The sequence below is a fragment of the Ambystoma mexicanum genome, chromosome 3q (genome assembly GCF_040938575.1).
Source record: "Ambystoma mexicanum isolate Mex_15411 chromosome 3q, UKY_AmexF1_1, whole genome shotgun sequence".
NCBI classification, from domain to species: Eukaryota; Metazoa; Chordata; class Amphibia; order Caudata; family Ambystomatidae; genus Ambystoma; species Ambystoma mexicanum.
Window position 1 is genome coordinate 610,681,447 of NC_090926.1, and position 17,888 is coordinate 610,699,334.

At 46.7% G+C, this 17,888-nt stretch overlaps 1 protein-coding gene across 7 annotated transcripts in view; it reads left to right on the forward strand.

Moving 5' to 3' along the window:
• The window catches only part of LOC138582827 (manganese-dependent ADP-ribose/CDP-alcohol diphosphatase-like), a 464,319-nt gene that overhangs the window by 279,588 nt on the left and 166,843 nt on the right, over positions 1–17,888 (forward strand). For 5 of the 7 annotated variants that reach the window (XM_069654494.1, XM_069654497.1, XM_069654495.1 and 2 more), the window contains one exon: positions 3,502–3,611. The exons of the other annotated variants lie outside the window; for them this stretch is intronic. In XM_069654494.1, the coding sequence (XP_069510595.1) occupies positions 3,601–3,611 (11 nt within the window). In that variant the 5' untranslated portion in view covers positions 3,502–3,600. The remainder of the gene's footprint in view (positions 1–3,501; positions 3,612–17,888) is intronic. 7 annotated transcript variants of the gene reach the window in all.

Here is a 17,888-nt window from a genome sequence, read left to right on the forward strand (position 1 = left end):
CAGAGACGCGGGCTTGGATATGAGCTCTCTTCTTGGTGAGGACGGAGAGCCGGTATTGCCTCTGCAGGAGGCGGCAGGCCAGTTTGTCAGAGGATGAACTTGAAGCACGCCATTTCCTCTCGGCAACCCTACACTTGCGTTTTAGGGTGACAAGGTCTGAGTCATACCAGGAGTTACACTTGGCTTTGGGCTTCAGGCGGATTCTCATGACAGGGGCAAGGATATCCAGAGTATCAGATATAGAAGAGTGGAGCATGGAGAGGGCTGTGTCAGGGTGAGAGTCAGCCGGGGGGGAGAAGGGGTGAGAAGGTGGCGGCGAAAGCCTCAACTGACACACGCTTCATGGGTTGAGTGACTGAGAAGGTGGGTGGCAGTGACGGAGGTGGCTTGACCTGCGGGGGTAGGGAGGGTGAGGTGGGAGGATAGGAGAAAGTGGTCACTCCAGGAGAGGGAAGGGGAGTGGAGAGAGGGATAGAGAGGGGAAGGTCTGAAGAGATCAGAAAATTGAGAGTGTGCCCTGCAGAATGAGTCGGGCCAGAGGGGTGAATGGTAAGTGAAAGAGAGTCGCAGAGGTCGGGAAAGAGTTCAGAGGGGGGACAGGAGGCATCCAGGTGGATGTTGAAGTCTCCAAGAAGTTGAAGTTGAGTGGTTGAGGCCCGGAGTGAGGAGGAGAGGTCCGCCCACTCAGAGAGGAAGGAAGAAACCTGACCAGGTGGCCGATAGATAGTAGCCACAGTAAGGGAATGGCTAGGCGAGAGAGAGAGCCTGCAGACAAGGCCTTCAAAAGAGGAGTAGGCAGGCCTGCGTAGGAATGACAGAGGCAGGAATCCACTCAGGGAAAATGAGGGCTACGCCCCCACCCGACCGGTTGGGCCTGGGCACGGAGAGGATCTTGTAGCCATCAGGTAGGAGCGTGTCAAAGCTGGTGACAGAGCTGGCCGTAATCCATGTCTCAGTGAGACCGAGGACATCGAGGTCAAGTTCTTCAAGAAGGCGGCAGATATCAGAGGAGTGTTTGACAGCAGAGCGGGGGTTAAGAGTGGCAATGTGGAGAAGGTTGCCCTCCTTGAAGGACTTCCGGGGAGGGGTACAGATCAGAGGTACGCCCTGCGGAAGTGTAGAAAGCACCCGAGAGGGGGCAGAGAGGGAGGGGGAAGGCAAGGTAGCCAAGGAAAGGTGGGAGTGGACAGCAGGAGAAGGAAGGAAGTTGATGAGGCGCGGAAAGCGTCTATCAAAGAGATGAAGGTTGGCCTGAGGGCCTTGGACCAAGACAGTCCCATTAGAGTAGACATTAATGATGACCTTAGAGGATAGGAAGGAGGCCAGGAGGGCGTTCCAACGGGTACCACCATTAATGGGAGAAGAGGAGAAAGGGGAGGGAACAGAGACCATATGAGGGGTCCATAGATCTGGTGAAGGAACGACAAAGAGGATGTCAGTGAGAGTTTCCTTGGAGGAGGCACTGATGTAGGTGTCAGCGATAGGGAGGCCTGGGTTGGAGACCAGGATGTCCTTTTTAAACTTTTTTCTACCCGACTTAGTGAGGAGAGCAGGATAGTCAATATAGAAACAGTTTGAAAAGAGTTTGAAAAGAGAGGGGAGACAGAGAGCACCATAGAGTAGGTGTAGGTGGGAGAGGAGGGAGGTCCCACCTACTCTATGGTGCTCTGCATCTGCACATTGACTGAGTGGTATTGCTTGCAATTGCGGTACACCTCCTCTATGCCACGGGGTAACCATTGGAGAAAAGGTGTACATGAAGCTGGGGAACAGAGCTGGGTTCTTGTTAAAAGAAGTTGTTTTAAATCTGCTTGGCTGACACTGTTTGAATGGAGGAGAAATAGTCTGGAAGCTACTGGCAGATTTTATGGTAGCTGCAATTTCGAAGGACAGGCAAAGAGGCTGCCCTTTCTTGCCAGACAAGAGACAAGAGTGCCTTGCCAACCGGTAGAGGTCGAAGACGTCTTTCTGAAGTTGCCTACATTTGAAGTTGCATTAGCAGCAGTGAGTTTTCCTAACATTGGAAGTGGTAGTAGCAGCATTAGAACTGTGGTCGTCAACATTATTTTGTCAGAACTGTATCCATTGAAGTAGTAGAAACAGCAGAAGTCAACTGTGGAGCAAGGGAGCCTGCTTGCACAGTATGAGTAATAGAAAGGAGTTGCTGGAGAGAGAGCAAACCTTAATCAGAAGCATCCTGACAAACAGTATGTAAAGGACGCAACAGAAGTTGAAAGCAGAGGTGTTGATGTAAACAGAAGTAGTACTTTTATCTTTACCTTTACCCATTCTTTCCTGGAAGGAAGCTATCCAGGAACCCCATTGGTGCTGTTGCTTTCTTTGTGGAACTTGGAAAGGGGATCTTTTCATCAAGTGAAGCAAGGATTGTTACCAGTATTTTAATTTGTGTGAACATTTGTTTCTTTGGAACTTTTCAAGACTTTGTTCAAGACATTCTTTTTCCTTGGAAGAAATTGACTTTGGGACATTCCTGGGGAGCAAGATCTGCCCAGGACGAGCAGAGGTCATCCAAGACACTGGTTGTTGGTACCCTTTTATTTATGTTGTTTTCATGTTGCTTTGAATGTTTATGTTGTTTAGTGTAAAGGTTAGTTTTGTGCATGCTAGGCTGTTATCCCGTAGATCCTAGACTAGGTAGGAAATCCCCTAGTAGAGTAGGTTTAGTTAGGGTTTATGTTATAATTTTGCTTAAAATAAAATGCTGAACATTGAAAAGACGAAATGCAGTCATGAGTCTCACATTACTGATCGCTCACACCCCACCAACATGCCTGCTTAAAATGGGCGACTAGCAGGGACCTGGCCACCCCTACCTACATTCGCACAATTGTTCCATATTTTGACTTTTGTCCCAAAGGGAGTTCGACCTATAGCGCAGTGATATCATACCAATGGTGAAAGGTGCTATACCAATGGCATTGAGTGGTTGTTTTACTTTTACCTTTCCATTTTGATTAAAGATTTTCAATGTGCATGATTCTTTCTTTTTTGTGCACCCACTTCCTTGTTTTTCTCACTAATGCTGATGCCTAGTTTCTCCTGACCCCTTGTTTTGTTTCACATTACTTGTTTATAAAGGATGATAAAGAACATGCTTAGGGTATATTTAGAGCATATTAGATAATGTGAAATGGACACAAAGTTAGAGTTTGCATCTTGTGCAAAGTTAGATTTACTGCACAGTCTGTACCAGCTCCTGGTTCCCCAGAGGTAGCTCCTGCCTAGCTGATTATGCCGGATAACCAGGAGCTGCTTTTGCTCCTCGCCACCAAATCCCAATTTCGATCCCTGCAGGGATTGGCTTTCTTTTTACATTTTGCACAACATATTACTGAGGGCTTTGTTCTCCTTCAAACTGAAGATATGTATCAGGTCACAATAAAATTGAATAGCTCTAAATCTTACATATGTCAAAGATTAGTTCTTTAATTTACTAAACAATTTTACGTCTTAAAGCTTTTGTCCATTGCCTTACTATAGGATTCGATTTGAAAGCAGATTTTAAAAGTTGTCAAGATCAACCTTTCCCTACTTGTATATAAACGAAAAGCCCAAGACTCTGTGGTGTTGTACAGCATCATGTTTCATAGGTAAGAAAATCTGTCCTTTTGATATCCATATTTAATCTCACAACTGGATTCTTTTTCAGAGCTTGCAAAGTTAAGCACAGAAATTCCAAATAAGCGTGAAAGGAGATGTAAACATTTTTGTTAATAGCCTACTGCCGCCAACTTCAAATTGGATAATGTGAAATGGACACAAAGTTGGACTTTGCATCTTGTGCAAAGTTAAATTTACTGCACAGACTGTACCAGCTCCTGGTTCCCCAGAGGTAGCTCCTGTCTAGCTGGTTATGCCTGATAACCAGGAGCTTTTTCAGAGCTTGCAAAGTTAAGGGAGATGTATACATTTTTGTTAATAGCCTACAGCCACCAACTTCAAAGAGTGATGCTTAACGTTTGAAGCACAATTTGCAGGAAGATTACAACTCTGCACGAATCTGGACTCATCACCAGTGCTTTAAGTGGGATGCAAATTCAAGGAGGGGTGCTAATAAGTGTGTGGGGCCAGGCCTAAAGAGTGCTGGGTATAGCCTAAAGATGTTGCAGCATACCTGAAACAATACATAATGAGACACTTCAAACATGTATTTTGGTCACTCAGCATGGTCACAGGTGGTGGTGTTTGCATTTACTTTAAATATTGTAAGTACATCTCTCGGCTCGATTTGTAAATAAATGCTGTCTGTAAATAATCATTCTCGCGCTGTAGATAAACAATTCTATCAATAAGTAAATGAACCTCATTTTGTAAATAAATCACCTTTGAGAAAGGAGAGGTGAACAAATAGCACCAATATGGTTCCTGGCTCCTTTGCATACAACCAAAGAGCATTTTGGGAATGTCAACAGATTTTTATATTTGACAAATATGGTTTTGATCGTTTTTCAAGCATGCAACTCCTCTGGGGAGATAATGCACAGTACACTGGACTTGATGCTCATTTCATTTGTCAAAATACTGATCCTAGCTGTAAAATGTTCACACAACACAAGCTGTTTATAGTTGGACAGCCTCATTTCACAGAGGCCAAGGTTTCAACTGCTCAGTTTGACCGGACTACATCTAATTACGATCCAATTTTTCACTGTTGTAAATCATCACTCCTCTGTGATTCTCAATTGCTGCAAGCACGGACATAGGAGAAATCATGTAAGCTTCCTTCCTTGACACCCTTAAAATAGGTGCTGGACAACCAGTGTAGAACTTGAGGCAATGATACACATTACTATTGACTTATGGTTCAAAAACACCTTATTAAATTTACATTTTCAGGGTTATGGTTAGATAAAAAAACTAAAGAGTACTAGGGGAAGGTCTACAGCTCCAGATATACTTCAAGTTAAAACTGTCTCAAAATGGGTTGAACTGAATAGTGATCCTTATTCCCCACATGATCAAACATAAGATGTAAAGCCTATTCTAACAAGTCCTGGCCCCTCCAGGGACACCCTAATCTACAAAGAAATGTCCAAATGAGGTGGCCAACAGAAGTCTTAATTCTAAACTTAATGGGTTTTCCGCCTCTGAGATCCCTATGCTTATAACACAAATGTCACATGGATTTGGCAATAACAACAGTTCATAAACGTACCCTTCTAAGTCAATCCCTATTCTAATTTAAAAAAAAAACATGTTTCTCAGGTCATTCCAGTTTTACAAAAGGCCCCTCCATGACCTTGTATTTCAAAATTCCTGTCAGGCCCCTCCTGAACCTTGGCTTCAGTATTCACTATGGGTCTCTACTGGTCCTTCTGTTATCTGTCTCCTCAGGGTTCTTTCTCCCACTATCTTCTTTGTATAATTCACAGTAGGCCTCTCTCATAGGCCCTTGTATAAAGGATTCAAGGGAGGCCCCCTCCTAGTTCCTGTGTTAGTAACTTTCACAACAGACCTCTCTCCTAGACTGTGGGTTGCCACATTCTGAACATGTTTCTCTCCTTGGCCTCAGGTTGCAACATTCACAACTGGCTTCTGTCCTAAGCCTTGGGTTACAGAACTCTCCCCTTGTATCTGAGTTCTTTCTTCTTCTGTCTCCTCCGTATTAAGAGTACAGAATTCACTGTAGGCCTCTCTCATATGGCTTTGAGTTCAGCATTCACAGTAGGCCTCTTTCCTAGATCTTGGGCTACAGGACATCATGCTCAGTAGGCCTCTTTTATTTACGCCTTGGGTTCCGCATTCACAGCAGGCTTCTCTCAAAGACTTGAGTCTCTGTTGATAGGACCCGAAACCTCTTCTGGTTTATGTGTGTGTGACACAATGAATGAGACAGCCCTGCCTGAAACTGACATGATTTTGGTGTGGTGTGCTTAAAGGCTGGCTGCTTGCCCCAATCCACAATTCCTTATTGTGCGTATCTGGTGGAAGTGAATAACCTGAATGCCTGTGAGCCTGATTGGCTGCCTGCCTGCATGAATGCCCTTCTGCGTGATTGGCTGACTGAGGCGGGCTCAGCCAGTGTGAATGAGAGACAGATGTGTATATCTGGGGACCTCTCACTTATCAATTTATTCAGAAGCTGAAGTTGAAACTTGAAGCTCATCCTTGAAGCCTGTAAGGAACTCATGGTGGCAAGGGTGTTTATTAAACTGAGTTTGCAGGTTAGAAAAATGCATAATCTAAACCTAAAGCTAAGATGGGAGCCAGCTACAACCATCAGATGAAAAATAAGGCAGTCCTAGTGGCGTCTTGTCAAATAAAAGGGCCTATACAAAAGAAACCTATTGCCAGACCTTACTACTAAATACAAAAGACTGTGGGATAGGATTCACAAGAAAGATAAGAAGTGTTCACAGATGATAAGTCAGGATGGGGTAACCAGAGGTCTCCCTTCCCCACATTTTGAACATGGGACAAGGTGGGACTCCTGAGCACAGTACACTCTCGAGTTTTCCCAGCATGAGACGATAGTTCAGTTCTCAGCTATCAGAACCGTCAATGGTCAAGTCTCTTTTCTCTTAAAAGTCTCTTGCCTTCGAGGACCTGATGTATTCAAAAATAACAAATCAAAGTTTCTTTTTTAAATGGGCATTGGGTGATGACTTCTCACCCCTGCATCTCTCTCTTCCGGGCTCAGACCCCTCTTGAACATCAGCCTCCCTTCGTCAGGTTCACTATGGCTTTCCTTGTATTCACGAGTCTTAATGTTTTTTTAAACAGTTCACTGTGGATATCCCTCTGTCGGGTTCACCTTTGTCAACACACTGTTCATCAGGACTTCAGGCTTTGTCCCTTTCCCATAGGCATCCCTCCATCGGGTTCACTCTTGCCAACTTTTATGAATCATACAATTTCTTCTACTTTCTTATGATACAGGATTCACTTCCCTTAGCTTTACAATTTCTGCTGGTCAAAGAGTTTGGACGGTACAGAGGATTTTGCTAGACCACTGTATGACCATTTTGACCCCTTTCTCATCCTGCTCCCAAAGCCTTCTGGTAACGGTAGTCTGAACAATAGGGTAATCGCCCAGAGTTTCTCGAGTGAGCACCCCTGTGGTGGCGGACTCCTCTGCAGCTGGTTTTCCCCTCTCGTATTAACAGTTATGTGTACTTTCTTGTACTTTCTTCAAGTAGCCGTTTGCTACTTTTGTTCAACACAGTTCGGTTTCTTATCGGATCTCCCCTCGACTCACCGGCTGCTTGGCTTTTCTTGTCTCTGGAGTGATGGCCGGTACCACGGTGCCAAGCGTCTCTCCCCGGCTTGGTTATCAGCAGAGGAGGGCCTTGTGTACCGTTGACATTGACTGCAACACATGCTGGCTGTTTGCGGTCTTATGATTCCTTCCCTGGAGGCTTCGAGTGCTTGGGTCGGAAATGGCAAGGTCACTTCTCTCCTTATCACCCTTTTGGTTCTCGCCACCTTGCTCCTGCTCTTGAACTGCCATACTTAAATAGCTGAGTCGTTGTGCGGTCTGCCTTGCTTGTACTGTGCTCTCGTTCTCCACCTTTTATCCCTGTGGGCAAGAGAAAGGGCCGTCAGGTATGTGTTATTCTGGTCAGTTGCCTGACTTTGCCTGATCCTTGAATTGGGACATGTCAGGTAAACTGCTCTTGTGTTAGTCCGTTGTCTTTCGTGGTGTGCGAAAGTGTTTGTGTGGAAAAGGGGGGGGGGCAGTGTTTTTGAATATCCTATGTGGTAGGATGGGGAAAAGCTGTTGGAAGAAGCGGGATATCGCGTCTCACCCATCAGTGTCCCCTTCCACTCCCCGGGGACCCCCCATACAGGTGATCCTCCCTCACTGGTCCACTCCCAGGAACGGGATCCAATAGAGATGGCTGTGTCCTGACTACTTGGATGACAGTTCCCGGGGACTAGGTAGGGAGACAACTTCAAGTTTCTTACAAGCCCAGCTGGAAGAAGAATTATTGCTGCTGCATTTCCTTCGATTAAATGTAAAAGCTGTCGAGTCTGTCGAGGACTGATCCGAGAGAGGACCTGGCTAGGAGACCTCTACCCGAGCTATGAGGGACCATCGTGCAAAACCTGCTACTCTTCATCAAGGTATTCTGGAAGCCAGTCCCGAAAGGCTATCGACCGGAGAAGGGGTCTTCCGAGAATCCTGAAGAGAAGCGCCGGGACATCAAGGCCAGTGAAGTCCGTCGACCAGGGTTCAGAAGTTCTGTGACCAGTGGCAGCCAGTCGAATCGTGTCATCTAGAAGCGGGGACACCTTGATGCCGTGATGCTCGACGACCGGAGCCGCAAAGCTCCACCTTGCCTAAGAACATTTGAACCATGGTTCCCTTGCCATCACCGTCGACCGCTTTGTCCCACCAGAGAAAGTTGAGGTCACTGGCTGCCGATTAAAGTCCTCCGGTGGCTATCCCGCAACCCGAAGCTGACAAAGTCATCCCGAGGACACTGACGCAGTGAAGATCTGAGGTCCAGCCCGTGGTCGAGTCCCGATTGCCAAATGCTAACCAGAGGTATGTGTTGCGGTTGCAGCACCGACAGGCCAGAGGACCGCCATGGCAACTCCTGATGCAAGCTTCCGGGCCTACATCCATCACTTAGTCATATTTGCGGCACCAACTGCTTTGCATCGAGGTTTACCGCACGCATCATCTTCCCAGGACTTCCACGAACGATCGTCGTAAAGCACTGCAAAGGTCGAAGCTGCTGTATCAACGCCAGTGTCCTACTTTTCCTCGAGGTTCTCAACGCCCAGTGGCTCCCGCTTTAAAGGTAGTCCACCCTCGAGGGATCCATCGACGAACCGTTGAAGAAACTCTTCCATCTCAGGTATGTTGGGGGTTGAGCGTTTTTAGCAAGGAAGCCAGACCTATTAAGCATTTATGGACTGGGCTTGCTAGTACTTTTATTACAGGTTGCCCAGGTGGGTGGGGGGTCCTCACTCAGAATTGTATCTCTGTATCTAAAGAAAGCTTTCTGCCATTGCCTAACCTTAACCTGCTTTCCTTCCTTAATATCTATGTTGATACACCTTGCTGTATGATTTGTATGCTCCATTATCACTGCCAGCAGTTGATGCATTTTAAAGGAATCTAAAGCTCAAGTGTGGTACCACATATAAACTGTATATATCTGTCATTGTACAATTACCAAAGTACAAAGTGTGTTATTGAATTGTGTATATATCTCTGAACCTTATTATTATATAAAGAACTGTGTTAGCACATAACATAGTGTGTTGACATTCCTTTGTGGGTGCTTGGTGACTCACTGTACTTAAGAACCAGCCAGCATCACCTCCTAGGAGCTTAAGCCTTGTTTGCGCGTCCATAGCTACCATATAGAGAACGTTGGCTGGGGTGCTCTGTGCTTCTACTCTGCCATATAGAGGGTAGCCATGTACAGATACCCCCCTTCAGTCTTTACATATTCCACCCATGGAAAATCAGCCAGAACTACAATGCATGCCAAGGCTTAAAATAAGCAGTATCACATAGCAATTTGCGATACAATACCACTAATTTGCTTTTTAGTTACATAATAATGTTGCACTAACTGCACCATCATTTTTAGAGCAAATGCTAAGCTGCAGTACAAAAGTACTGCATTTTAGCATTAGCTTTAAAAATTATTAGAACATTTTGAAGATGTTGCTCAGAGAGCATGGTGTGTGGAACGTGCAGGTGAGGCAGAGGCCCCTGGGCTACGATGAAAGAATTTATCAATACCTGAGCCCAGCTCAGGTGCCCCATGCTGCCAGTGGATACATGTGTAAAGGAGTGAATGGGATGAGCAGACAGTGCACCTGCTGCTGCTGCTGCTCTCTGACATGAATGTGGTAAGTAAGAGGCAAATGCTTCGCTAGAGGGGCCTGGGGATGCTATAGACCCGGGTGTTTTGGTTGAAGCTTAGGGGCTACAACCAAAAGGCTTGCTAGCCCAGAGTCCCGACAGTTCTGACATTATTGTAGCCCTGGATCTTTTCCAGACCTAGCAACACCCCTTGAAAGAGGGCACAAGACTGGTAGGCGAATTCCTTCCATGGGCAATGTCCTCATTATCCAGCTGCAGATGCGATGGTCATATCTCATGCTGGGTGGGACTGACTGGGAGTAATGCCGGAAGCGACTCTTTTGCTAATAGAACTGGTGTTGATTGTTCACATGATGCCCTTTTATTAACTAAAAAAATGGGGGTTTGACAAACGCCTCACTATCCCTAACCTAAAGAGGATTTCCCTGCCTATTGAATTGAACTAAAGGAAAACACTCTGATAAAAGGAATCTGTCCCCTCACACTTATGCATACATCAAACTCATAAAGGTAATATATGGCATTTCAAATGTAACAGAAATAACAGTTATATTCAATGTATAATTGTTCTTTTATACGCGCTTAATACCGGGGACCAGTTTCTAAGCGCAAGCCCGGGATTCACTCCTCTGTTGCTATGCGTTGTTTTGTTTCCAAGACAAATGCACTGCGCCTGAACTATCCTCCCGGCCCTGTGTTACACAATAACTGTGTATCTTTGCAACCTTGGTTAGATCCCCTTGCCCAGATTTAAAACAGGATTTTCAAAAAAAGGTTCCAAATGAGAAAGATCTTTTATGCTGCCAATTTAGATCATAAAGGTCCTCTTACTCCGAAAGTCTTTCACTTGTCCTTTTAACAAAAGCTCACCCAGAGTCTTTGGGCCTCATTCCGAGATTGGAGGCTGCCATGGTGCTATTAGCACCATGGCTGCCTCCAATACCGGGTCCGTGTCCGGTCTGGTTGAATGGGGATTTACCGGGACATTCCGACCTGTGCGGACCCAGTAAGTACCAATTCAACCAACCATTCCCCATTCCCATTTGAGCTCCCATAGGGCTCAATGGGAATGGGGAAGGCGCTAATTACGGGCCCACGAATAGCAGGCCCGTAATTAGCGCCCTGGTCCCTTAGCGCAACCTGTAAAGGACGTGTGGTCAGACCACACGTTCTTTGCGGTTCCCGCTAAGGGACCTCGGAATTTGGCAGTAAGGGTTTACCGGCACTGGTCTCCTTACCGGTGCCCGGTAACCCTTCCCGCCCAACTCAGAATGACCCCCTTTGTCTCTCCAAGTATAGACAAAAGTTCCATTTATCTTCTTCGTAAGAAAACAAAATATGCTCACAGTATCAGTAACATGGTTTTGTCAGGATGATTCCACCAGAACGTATCAAACACTTTAGTGGCTTTGCCACTTCTTCTCCACACTTTTTGTTTTTCAAAATTTCTTTTTATTGGTTTTGTACAAACAAGCTTACCACATGGCATTTTGTAGCAAGGTCATTATTCACAGCTTGGTTGTGTGGAAACAGAAGAGTTTAAATAACAGAAACAATTAACTTTAATAGTCTTAATGAGGACGGGGGGAGGGGATGTGTGGCCATAGGAAGGGGGAAGGCCAATGAGGGTGACATTTTCAGTTCATCTGTGGATTGGGGGAGGTGTTGTGTCTCAGCAACCGTGGTCCTTCGTTTGCCTGTTCTTGGCTCTTTCAGGAGGGAGGGGGGTGGCCGATTGTCCAGAACATTCTTCTTTTATGATTTTCTTAAGGCTTAACTGGCTTTAGCTTATGCCTTGTCCCTCCGGAGTGGTCTCTAGTCTTGCTTCTCCATCCATCGGAGGGTGGGAAGTTGTCTAGCCAGCCATGGGTATTGTTGCGTGTAGTCCAGGAAGGGGGCCCAGGTTTGGTAGAATTTGTCTCTGTTCCCAAACCGTAGGGCTGTGATTTTCTCCGCCTCTATTATGTCCCATCATTTGGACCACCACATCTGGATTGCCAGACCTTCTGGGTTTTTCCAGAGCCTGTCTATTCAAATTTTTGCTGCTGTCAGTAAATGTGAGCATAGGTCTGCTCTTCGGCCGGTCAGGGGAAATTGGCCCTCACCTCTAGCTCCCAGCAGGACAATTCCTGGGTCCCATGGGATTGTGAGGCCGGTGATCACTTTGATCTGTTCTACGATAGTTTTCCAAAATTGGGTGGCTTTGTGGCATGTCCAAAGTAGGTGGTACAGCGTGCCTTTGTCTGGACATCCCCTCCAGCAGAGTGGGGGAATAGCGGGATTGCATTTGTTAAGAGTCTCTGGGATCCGGTACCACCTGTAGCATACCTGGAATGCCCCTTTTTTGTTGGTTATGCATTTGGAGCTTCTGTATGCTCTGGCCCAGATGTGGCCCCAATCCTATTGTTCAATATCTCTCCCTATGTCTTTTTCCGATTTTAACATGTAGGACTCTTTGTTGTTTGGGTCTGTTCTGTCAAGCAGCTTGTATAGAGTGGATATTTCCCCTTTGGGGGGGTTCATTGTGAGAGTGTGCTCTAGGGCTGTGAGTTTTCTGCTTCCGTGATTCTTCATTGCTTTGCTTGAGAGCCAGTGCTTAAGCTGCGCGTATCTAAACCTCTCCATCTCTGGAATTTTGAATTTCGCTTTGCAGGCTTCAGAGTTCAATGGATTTCCGTTCTCAAAGAAGTCTTTGACCTTCTCCGGTCGTCCTCCTTTCCATCTGTGAAAATTATTTGGGGTCACACCCAGAGTAAAGTCCGCATTATCCCAGATGGGGGTGAGTGGGCCTATAGTGCTTCTGCACTTCAATTGGCAAGCCGCTCTGCTCCAATTCGCTACTGTGTTTTCCGTTGCCGGCAAGGGTTTTGTGGTTAGGGGTTCACTGGGCCTCTTCCTGTGTGGAAGTGAATCTATTGAGCTCGGGCTCCAGGCTTTCTTCAGCTCCAGCCATCAGGGTTTGTGAGTTGTGGTGTTCCAAGCGAAAGCCTGCGAGAGTTGTGACGCTAGGATATATCTCGATACGTCTGGGACCCCTGAGGCTGCCCACCGCCAGTCCCCGAAGCATGACCCGCCTCAGTATTCGTGGCCTCTTTCCTTCCCAGACATATTTCATGATGTTCTTTTACAGATCATGTTCAGCTCTTTTCCGGATAGTTACTGGTAAGGCTAAACAGTGGTAGAGCAGTCTAGGGATTAAGTTAATTTTAGAGCTATAATCCTTCCGAACCATGACATTTCTTGTTTCTGCCAGCGTTTCTAATCGCTTCTGAATTCTTTGAATAGTGGGGGGAAGTTTGTTCTGTATATTATTTCTGGTTTGTTTAGTAGCTGGATCCGAAGGTAGCTCAATTTGATTTCGCCCACAGAATCGGATAGTTGATTTCTAGTGCTCTTGTGAGTATTTTCGGTAGGTTGACACGCATAGCTGTTGACTTGGAGAGATTTACCTGGAATCCTGATGCCTCCCCAAATGTTTTCAGTTCTAACCATAATGCTTTCATGGAATCTTCCGGTCGGGTAATTGTTAATAGGACGTTGTTGGCGTATAAGGCTGCTTTGTAAGATTGTTCTTTAATTTCTAAGCCGTGTATTGCTGGGTTATGGCGGATTCTGCTGTCAAATGGCTCTATCGAGAGTACAAATATAAAAGGGGATAGGGGACATCCTTGTCTGGTGCATTTCATTATATTGATTTTGTCTGATCTAGCCCCGTTCATTCTGAGCCCGGCGGAGGGATGTTGGTAATTGGCTAGTGTCCATTTTATAAAATTCGGGCCAAATCCATAATGCTGTAGTGTTTCTTGGATATAGCCCCAATCTAGCATATCAAAGGCTTTGTGTGCGTCAAGTGGTTCTTTTGATGTTGTCTTGGGTGCCACGACCTGGGATGAATCCGGTTTGGTCCTGGTGGATTATATCTGGGAGTAGGCGCACCAATCTACTCGCTAGTATTTTCGCAAACACTTTGGCATTGTTGTTTAATAAAGTGATAGGTCTGTAAGAAGCACATTGATTGCAATCTCTCCCGGGCTTCAGTATGAGGACAGTTAAAGATTCCGCCATGGAAGGAGTCGTGGATCCCGTTGAGAGGAACGAGTTGAACAGGTTCACCAACTGGGGTGCAAGGATGTAGGCAAATCTTTTGTTGAATTGAGCCATAAACCCATCCGGGCCTGGGGTTGTTCTTTTTATGGTTAGGATGGTGTTGCTCAACTCTTCTGCAGAGATTGGGTCTTCTAGGGATTCCAGCTGAGGATGCGGAGGTCCATTGCGGGCCCCTGCTAGCTATTGGAGCTGTGCGGATTTGACGGTTTGCTGCCCTGTGATGATTCTCTTGTGGTATGTTGTCATGGTCTCCAATTTCTCTGCGTTTGTGTAACGTCGGGTGCCAAGGTTGTCTGTCAGGCATTGGATGTTGTTTTCCGAGTGCAACTTCTTAAGTTTGTAGACCAGTAGGCGATTTGCTTTGTTTCTATTTATGTAGTAGAATTGTTCGGTGTAGGCTAAAGCCCTGGCTGATCTGTCCGCTAGGTGCATTTTCAATATTACTTTTGCTTTTTTGAGTTCGCTGCTTGCTTTCTTAGTTTGGCACCCTTTGAGGTTTCTCTCCGCTTCTATAACTCTCGCCTCAAGTTTGCCCTGCTGCAGTTTGTTTAGTCGCCTGAGTCTCGCTGTGCAGTCATTTGCGACTCCTCGGATGGCTGCTTTCATCGCATCCCAAATGATCGCCTTCGGGGTGTCGGCGGTTGTATTCTCATTGAAGTAATTCTTGAGGGCTTCTGCCATTTCCGTTCTGATGGATAGGTCTGTCAAGATCTAGTCCAGCATCTTCCAGTATCGTTGCGGGGGCTCTGGCAAGCCCTGTACTATTCGGCTCATAGTAACATGGGCATGGTCTGATAACGCTCTGTGTCCTATTTGGATGTTTTCCACACAGGGGATGAGTGCATTGGTAAGTAGCAGTAGCTCAATCCTTGAGTGCCCTAAGTGGGCGTGTGAGAAGAATGTATAATCCTTCATTCCCATGTTGGATAGTCTCCAGACATTGATGGTTTCAGTTTCCCTGAGAAATTCAGCCATGGCTAGTGCTTTGCTGAAGTCTTCCTTCGTTGGAGACAGCGTTTTGTCCAGATTCGGGTCCGGTGTTAGTTTGAAATCGCCTCCAATTACTGGGTGGCCCTGGCGAAGGCTGTAATGATAGGTAGAAGATTGAGGAGGAAGGGACATTGCGCGCTGTTCAGTCAGTAGATTGCTGCTAGGGTGATGGGCAGCTCAACTAGAAGGCCTTTCAATAGAATATAGCGCCCCTCTGGGTCTCTTTTAACTGTGATTTGTGTTATTGGCAGGTCTCGGCTTAGTAGTAAGGCCACCCCTCTTTTCTTCTGTTCTGCGGAGGCAAAGTAACGTCTTGGGTAACGTTTCATCTGCCGCTAGGAGGCGAATTTCTTGTAAGCAGACGATGTCCGTAGCCAGCTGGGAGAGCCTGTGTTCCATGGATTTCCTTTTGCGTGGGGCATTTAGTCCTTGTACGTTCCAGGTCATAATAGTGAGTTTGTTGTCCGGCAGGGTCATTTGTATTCTGGTTAGTTGTTGTGCTTGGTATGCCCCTGGTTCTTTGTAGGTCATTTGGCGCCCCTTCTATGCTTGGAAGGTTTCCTCCTGCAGAGATTGTTTTGCTTTGTGTTTCCTCTCCCCGTAGGTTGTTCCTCTTGCTAGATGCATCCCAGCCCCTCTGTGTTGTACCCCCCCAACCCTCTCCACATCCCTCAAACAATGAAAGAAAAGAAAAGGAAAAAGAACAGGTATTCCGGTCCAGCTTTCTACCAACAGGGAACCGGCTGGGCCAATGCCACCAATTCGCTTAGAGGCAATTGTGCCTCTAACATTGCTGCTTTGTTGACCTGTGTTTCGCTAGTTCCTTTGGCGATGTGTGTTGTTGCAAGTGTTCTAACCCCCTGGCCCTTTGAAGTCCGCTTTTAGAGTTGGGACGATTGCCTCTAGAAGGAGGTCGCTTGGCTTTTGTTTTGACTCCAGGGGGCTCGGTTGTGTATGATTCCAAGACAACTCAGGCCGACAGGTGTAGCATGTTTTAAGAATATGGCTTTTCGGGGGAGGCTCTTTTTCAAAGGTTATTATGCTTTTTGCTCCTAGAAGGGGTGCCGCGCACTCTGCGTTGGCCCTCCACCCGGGACCAGGACCGCATGGGTTCACGCTCTGCCATCTCTGTGTTGGGCTTTAAATTGTCAGGTTCCCCCTCTTCTGCCTCTGGGCTCATAAAGATTTCTGCTTCTTTTGGAGAGATTATCTGTCGAGGTTGTCCCTCCCATGTGAAAGTGGGGGCAGTGGGGAAATACCATCAATGTATGACTTTCCTCTCACTGAGCCATTTGGTCATAGGCCTGAGAGCCTTTCTTTTTGCCAGTGTGGATGCAGCCGAATCTTGGTACAAGGAGATCGTGGCATCTCGAAAGTGGATGTGGTCTGTAGTTCTAGCTTCCCGCATTATGTCTTTTTTGAGCCTATAGAAGTGAACTCTCACTAGCACATCTGCTGTTGAGGATGAGTTTTGTGTAGATCTTGTCCTGTGCACTCGATCGAGTTCTAGTGGGAAATCGTCTGGGAGAGTTATGATAAAGCGGAACAGGTCATTTACGTAGGCTCCAAGTTCTCCGTCTGATAGACCGGCATCGGGATTCCCCGCAGGCGGATGTAGTTGCGCCTGGATCAGTTTTCTGCATCTTCCTGTTTGGCTTCTAATGCCTCACATCTGGCTTCGAGTGCGATGAGCCTGTCTGCCCCCTCTCCGATCTTAAAGTTCTGTTTGTACAATGTGGTCTCGATTTCTTCCGTTCGAGCTTCAGTTTTCCCCACTCACTTGTCTAGCACTGAGATCTTGCTCTTCACCTCTTCGGTCCCTTTTTGAAATTCCTTGGTGAGGGCTGATAAAAGCTCTTGTAAATCTGATTTCGTGACTGATTGGGCTGTCATGTCCGAGCCAGAATCCGGCGGGTTACTCGTTCCATTTTCATTGCGCTCGCCCCTTTTAGCTTTTTCTGCTATAGGTGTTGTTAATAATGTTGTAATGTCTGTTTGCTTGGTTGACTTTAGGGTTTTAGTAATTGTGTGGCGAAGTGCTCTCCCTCATTTCAGAGAAGCTGGAGACGTATAGTTGGTACCCCTACCTTGGTTTAATTGGTCTGGTGTTTAGGATCCACTTGGAGAGGGGGATCCTGTGCGATTCAGGGGTTGTTGATCCGCTGGTACTTAGTGACAGTAATTAGCTCAGCTAGTTTCAGTCATCCTGTTTACCCCAGAGTTGGGGCCACTGAGTGTCGTGTGACCTTTGACGAGGAGCCCGCTTGTTTGGGTCCTTTCTCGGCTTCTATGATATAGGCCCTCATTACAACCCTGGCGCTAAACCATGGCGCTATTAGCACCATGGTTGGTGCCGGTGTTGTAACGAGTCTGCCATGGTGGAATGGGGAAATACTGCCCCATTCCCATTTTCGCCCCATAGGGCTCAATGGGACTGGGGAAGGCGCTAAGTACGGTACCGCAAATTGCGGTACCGTAATTAGCACCGAGGTCCCTTTGCGGCACCCTACTTTAACGGCTGGTAAAACCACAAAGGGACCTCGTAATCAGGCGTTAAGGGTTTAACGGCGCCAATACCTTTTACGGCGCCGTTAAACCCTTAACACCAGGGTCGTAATGACCCCTGTAGTCTGTTGAGTTTAAAGCCTTTGTCAGTGATTATGGGGGGGGGGGACAGAGCAGGTTTTGTTTTAGTGTCCCCTAGAAGCCCCTCAGATTCTCCCCAAGGCCACTGTCTTGGCCGTGGGATCGAGGTGGAGGTGCGCTGGTGCTCTAAGTAGTTCTGTACCCGTCTCGGAGCGGCAGCCGCACCCCAGGTAGTTGGTTGTCTAATATTGCGTGGGACCCAAGTCAATGGTGGAGTGCACCTTGTAGCTCTATGTTCCTCGGGCTCCGTGACTGCTTGAACTCAAGCGTACTCAGGGCCTCGATTTTCTAGAGTTTCCAGGGCCTCAGGGGGCAAGGGGAGAGAAGACTTGAG